This window comes from Mus pahari, chromosome 2, assembly GCF_900095145.1.
Source record: "Mus pahari chromosome 2, PAHARI_EIJ_v1.1, whole genome shotgun sequence".
Taxonomy (NCBI): Eukaryota; Metazoa; Chordata; class Mammalia; order Rodentia; family Muridae; genus Mus; species Mus pahari.
The window spans coordinates 102,737,870-102,744,024 of record NC_034591.1 but is presented as its reverse complement, the minus strand read 5'-3'; the positions used below and the strand labels follow the sequence as shown (position 1 = coordinate 102,744,024).

At 49.8% G+C, this 6,155-nt stretch overlaps 1 protein-coding gene across 2 annotated transcripts; it reads left to right on the top strand.

The window, feature by feature from the left end:
- The first annotated feature begins 706 nt into the window (after nucleotides 1–706).
- On the top strand, nucleotides 707–2,592 carry LOC110317030 (N-acetyltransferase 8). 2 transcript variants are annotated; one of them, XM_029535198.1, is made up of 3 exons: nucleotides 913–996; nucleotides 1,106–1,254; nucleotides 1,574–2,592. In XM_029535198.1, exon 3 carries the CDS (start codon nucleotides 1,645–1,647, stop codon nucleotides 2,326–2,328), a length of 684 nt encoding a protein of 227 aa, XP_029391058.1. In that variant the 5' UTR covers nucleotides 913–996; nucleotides 1,106–1,254; nucleotides 1,574–1,644; the 3' UTR covers nucleotides 2,329–2,592. The 2 variants fall into 2 exon arrangements, with proteins under 2 accessions (XP_021047031.1, XP_029391058.1); XM_021191372.1 differs by lacking the exon at nucleotides 1,106–1,254 and having other exon boundaries at nucleotides 707–996; nucleotides 1,574–2,407.
- The last annotated feature ends 3,563 nt before the right edge of the window (nucleotides 2,593–6,155 follow it).

Here is a 6,155-nt window from a genome sequence, read left to right as displayed (position 1 = left end):
TCCACATTTTAAACTGGGCTGTGTGCAGACAGGTGTGGGGATGGCGTGCGGTGCTCCACCTCTGGAGCTCACGAAGGTACCCTTTGTCCAGGTCTGTTGTGTGCTGGCCACCAAACAATGGGTAGGTGAGTGAGAGCCCGTAGGTGAGTATGGGGACAGCAGGTCCCTGAGGACCACCCACACCCATTGCCAAGGAGCAGGCACAGCTCTGAGGTAGGGGGACACTCAGCACTGAGGCTCTGGTTCCTGAGCCCACAGACCTGGGTTCTTGCTTGTGACAAGTGAGGTCTAAGGGAGTGGCTCAGGTTCTAATTTCCTCCTAGCAGGTGTGTGCAGAGACCAAAGTTGGCATTGGGGAGGACCAGCTATGACAAGACACAGGCTGTAGGCCAGAAGGGCCAAGAGGAGAAGCAGCAACCTCCCACCAGAGTGATGGCCTTTGAGCCATCCCAGACGCCCCTCCCTTCCAGGTTAATTCTTCGGGGATCACAACCTCAGGTGGACTTTGGCTCCCTGCCTTGTCACAAGCCCACTCCTTCACTTGGGGGTCTATGGTTACCAAACACCTAGGTGCTAGCCAATGAGACCTCTACCCAGGCGAGCCCAAGGAGAGAGTTTCACTGTCCCAAGGGTCACCTAACAGGTACGTCCTGGGCTTCAGGCAGGACCAAGCATCCTGGGCAAGAGATGGGTATAACGTGAAGAAGCCATGAAGAGAGATGGCAGCCTTCCACAGGAGTAAGAGCTACCATGGAGCTTGCTTCTCCATATCAGTCTTGTGGGGATCACAAAGCGAATGGACAAAAGCTCTCTCCTCTGTCACATTCCAGCCTTTGTCCTCTGGTTTATGATTATCCAGGAACCAGCCATTGAGGCACCAGCCCAAGTCTATTCCTCAGAGGTGGGGCATGCCCTGGCAGGTTCTGGATGTCACCAGTGACTGTGGCCATTTTGGACACTCGGCTGTAGTAGCAGTTAAGAGGACAGAGAGACAAGGTTGGTGCTTCTGGGGGTGGGGGTCTAGAGTCCCACTGCCTTCCTGGGTGTTTGAGGGTAGGGTGCTTGGGGCTCGACCCTTGCCCTTTAGTGGATTGAATCTTTCTAGCCAGGGGAAGAAGATTTACGGAAACTTGCTATCGGGAGCGTGGGATTCTGGTATTTATAAATCCTGAAGAGGAAGCATAACTGGGAACCACATCTTCCTTCCACGGGGTACCATGTCCATGTACCACAGATCAGGGAGCCTGTAACTGGGTAAGGAGAGAGGTGGAAAGAGGACTGACTGTACAAGTTTGCAGTATTAAATCCCCCAGTTCACCCCAGAAACCAGTTATTACACTACCGTGGTCAGTAGATGAGCACACACAGGCTCAGAGAAGTTGACATGCCTAGGTTTACGTGACTTGGCAGGGGAGGAGTCCGGGGTATAATGTTCTGGAAACTGATACCTTCTCCCAATGTTGGTGTTCTACTCGCTCCTGGGTGGCTGTGAATACCTGTGAGGCTGGAGGCTGGGATCTGGGTGGTGAGTAGAGGTTTAGAAGATGCATCTGGTTTCCTTTGTCTCCTTTAGGGCTACGAGGCAGCAATATTAACAGATCTGGTGTCTCTCGTGGATGCTGAGATTTGAGACGAAGTTTTCCCATGGCTTCTTTTCGAATCCGCCAATTCCAGGAGAGGGACCACAAACAGGTCGTGGACTTGTTCTCCAGGGGCATAGAGGAACACGCCCCCACTGCCTTCCGCCACTTGCTGACACTGCACCGAACCCTCGTGCTCTTAGTTGGGGTGCCCCTTGCCATAGTCCTGGTGTCTGGCTCCTGGCTCCTGGCTGTTATATGCATCTTCTTTCTGTTCCTATTCTTGTGGTTCCTTGCCAGCAAGCCCTGGAAGAATTATGTGTCCAAATGTTTACACACAGACATGGCTGACATCACCAAGTCCTACCTCAGTGTTCGTGGCTCAGGTTTCTGGGTGGCAGAGTCTGGAGGACAGGTGGTGGGCACAGTGGGTGCTCGGCCAGTCAAGGATCCTCCGTTAGGGAGGAAGCAGCTGCAGCTCTTTCGTCTGTCTGTGTCCTCACAGCATCGAGGACAGGGGATAGCGAAAGCGCTGGTCAGAACTGTCCTCCAGTTTGCTCGGGACCAGGACTATGGTGATGTTGTCCTTGAGACTGGTCTTTTGCAACGAGGTGCTGTGACTCTCTACTACAGCATGGGCTTCCAGAAGACAGGTGAATCCTTCATGGACACACTCACATGGCTTGTGGATTCTTCTCTAATTCACTTCATATACCCACTCCCTTCTGCTCAAAAACATGAGTTGTGATCTTTTTCTGTGTGTCTGTCAGCCTCTGGTTCACTATGCTGTGGGAACAAATAACCCAGAGATTATAGTGGACAAATCACAAAAGTGTCTTTGTTGTTTTCATTGTATTCCTGCCTGTTAGATGGTCAGTGAAGAACGAGGGCAAATGAAGTGCTCTGACGCCGTTCATACAACTTCTGACAGAGGGCCAGCACTGGCCACTGGTGCCGTGGGATAGTTTTCATGGCCTGACTAACATATGTAGTCCCTGCTGGCACCAGCTTGACTCAGTCTATGGGCCAGTGTGAGTCTCTGGAGGATATGTGGGTCCAGAAAGAGGATGTGGAATTGGAGACTATAATTCACCTCTGTCACATCTTGCAGCTGAAGCTGGACCCATCCTGCCTGACCATTCCATCCTCCAAGACTCCAGTACATTGCCAGACTGCATGCCATTTCATCTCTACCACAGCAGTGCTGTTAGGTGTTTAGGTGTCCAGGGTTCGCTCATACAATCACTTGTGACATGCAGGAAGCACCAAGGCTCCTTTTCATCCTGTCATTTCGTTCTGGTCACAGATCTCTCTTCTGAGGGATTTGATGGGTGACTGTCATCCTGCCAATGTGCCTTGCCACAGGCCCATTTATCTTCTTGAAGTCCCTTTGCTAGTCATGGAGTACTTCCAAACTCAAGTATCTTATCAACGGGGACTCTGGACCACACTCTGGTCCCACACAGTGCTCTTTGCCTTTCTTCCACTGCCCTGCAACAAGCCTGCCCCGCCCCTCTTGAACACCACCCCTTCTTCAGGCCTGCTTCCCCATGCTTGTCAGACCAACTGCACCATCCATACCTGCTCCCTGTCCATTCCATCCAGACCACTGTCCAAACCAAGTGACTTATTGACTCTTGAAATCTGCGTCAGCTTCGTACTCAACTGCATTCCTCATTCAGTAGGGTCGAGGCTTCCAAAGACAGCTCCAGAGACAGGGGCATGGGCCTGGTGAGATGGCTTAGTCGTTAAGAGCAATGACTATTCTTACATAGGATCTGGATTCAATTTCCAGCACCTACATGGAGGCTTAAACCATTAACTCCAGTTCAGGGGATCTGGTGCTCCTTCCCCATGGGCACCTGATGGTCTAATGATCCCTGTCCTTTGAAATACATATGCGATAGCTTGAAAATGTTCTTAAACATTTGGGACACACATGGGCCCTGGATAGTGAAGATTAAATGGCAGCTATGGAGAAGGCCAGCAATAAAAGGAAAGCTTTCATAGAGACATGATGGGGAGACTTGGGTACCTGAAGACACTTACATCTGCAGTTCCTCACTGCTATGGATCCATCAAGGCCTAGACTTCTGCTTCTGATGTGTAACTTTTTCTGTGGAGACATGAAGTAACATCCAGACATTGCAATGATGAAAGAAATGAGGTCTGTTCCTGCTGTCTGATGAGCCAATGGGTTTATTGGCCTTTCTTAGAGCATCATGGGTACTCATGAAACTACATAATCAAAGCCCACCCCAACATGGTGGTGACTTATGAGAACTGTGCAAGAGTTCCTGCACACTTGCAGGCTACTGTGTGGTGAAGGGTCTGTTCTCCTTGGCAGTTGCTAACTGCTTATATAACATTAGAGATGGACCTCTGACTCCTTAAGCCTTTTTAGGAATTCATGATCCTTCCCTTTTCTCCCACAAAGGGGGAAACTGTTCAACACAAGCGTGAACATGAATGGCTCCATCCCAAAGCAAGTACCAACTTGGGTGCATTTGTTCTGGAAAGTTCTGTGTTCAGAAATATGGGATCGGTATCCAAGGTGTTATATGAAAGGAGCTCCAGGGCGAGTTGGAGTCAGACTCTTACAGTTGTGTTCCTGGCTGCTCGTTCTCTGAGGCCAAATCTACACAGTCCAGTAGGTAGGGCCAGCACAGCTCTTCCAGGAAGGTGCAGAGGAGAGACCTGCGCTATGGGGAGCCTGCACCCACATCTGCATGTATAGGTTTCATCAAGAAATAAGAAAAACATTTAGAGTAGTCTAAAAACACATAAGAACTAAAAACAAAAAGTGAGAGACCAAAAAAGCATAAAGACCTGTGTGTCCAATGCACCTGTGTGTCCAATGCACCTGTGTGTCCAATGCACCTGTGTGTCCAATGCACCTGTGTGTCCAATGCACCTGTGTGTCCAATGCTCTTAGGGCTTGGACGACAGTATCCAGATCTAGTGGAAAGTGCCAGCCTTGGTGGTTGGTGGAGTGGAGACAGGTAGAATCCTAAAACCTATTGACCAGCCAGTCTGTCTGAATCAATGAGCTGCAGGTTCATTAAGAGATCCTATCTCAAAATTGATCAAGGAGGCCGGGCATGGTGGCACACGCCTTTAATCCCAGCACTTGGGAGGCAGAGGCAGGNGGATTTCTGAGTTCAAGACCAGCCTGGTCTACAAAGTGAGTTCCAGGACAGCCAAGGCTACACAGAGAAACCCTGTCTCGAAAATCCAAAAAAAAAAAAATTTTTTGATCAAGGAGTAACACCTGACATACACATACACATGTGGTATGTGTGTATGTACCTACATGGATTGCGTATACACTACACACGTACACAACAACATACAGAGAGAGAGAGAGAGAGAGAGAGACAGAGACAGAGACAGAGACAGAGATATCTCAGGCAAGGGCCTCTGTATAGACCTTTTCATAGTAAGGCTATACTGTGTGTTCCAGGGAGCTTAGTTTCCAGTTTGCAGCCGTGGTGAGGACTGAACAGTTCAGAGATGACTGAAGACTGATAATTAACCCCAAGAGCTGACTGTAACTCGTGTCTGAAAAACCACAAAGGAAGAAGGGGAGGTGCTGTTATCCATTACCGAGAAGAGCTAAGCAGATGGCAGGGACCCATTGGGGGCAAGATCAGGAAAAGGTAATAGTGTTTAGAGCCAAGTGTTATCCACCCTGGCCTAGGCTCTAGCCTAGATCCAACTCTTATCCAGGACCTATAGATGTCACAAACAACAGAGCCCTTGCTGATCTCAGGCCTGTGTTCCTTGTGGAGGTTCACATGTGTCCCTCGGGACTCTTGACCACTAGGAAGATGATGAAGGAGCTCAGAGACTCCCATGCAGTTCAGATAGGATCTGAGCACCCCTTGATAAGGTGATCTTTTATGGCATTCCAAACGCCTTGGCCCTGTCATTGGTCTTAACCCTGTCTTGTTTGTGAATCAGGCTTGACTGAGTAAAAGCCTGTGTGAGGGAGGGTAGGACATGAGATCCCACTATTTGAGGCTTGTGAGAGGCTTCCTGATCAATGGTATAAGCTCTGGAATTCTCTATCATAGCCCCTTCTCCATCTTGTACCCAGATGAAAGTGATATATTCTTCTCCCCATGGTCATCTTCATCAGGTCCCAGGGGAAGACCCCAGACTCACACAGCACCACAACTCCAATACGAAACAGTTCCTTCTAGCAGTCCCATCCCCTGTGCTTCTCTCTAACTTCTCCCCAAACCAAGGCCATCCTGGGACATTCCCTTGTGTGATGTTGCCAGTCTTGTCTGCTACAGGAAGGAACAGGGTAGCACTTAGCCTGCTAGGTGGTCAGAACCACCTGTAGGTGGCTATCTGAAAGAACATACTCAGATCCGAGTGAAGTCAGCACATAACCCTGGGCAGTGGTGGCACACGCCTTCGACCCCAGTGCTTGGGAGGCAGAGGCAGGCAGATTTCTGAGTTCAAGGACAGCCTGGTCTCTGGTCTACAGAGTGAGTTCCAGGACAGCCAGGACTATACAGAGAAACCTTGTCTCAGAGAGAGAGAGAGAGAGAGAGAGAGAGAGAG

Coding starts and splice junctions, on each gene's coding strand:
- LOC110317030 (XM_029535198.1), top strand. CDS start 1,645: ATGGCTTCTTTTCGAATCCGCCAATTCCAGGAGAGGGACCACAAACAG.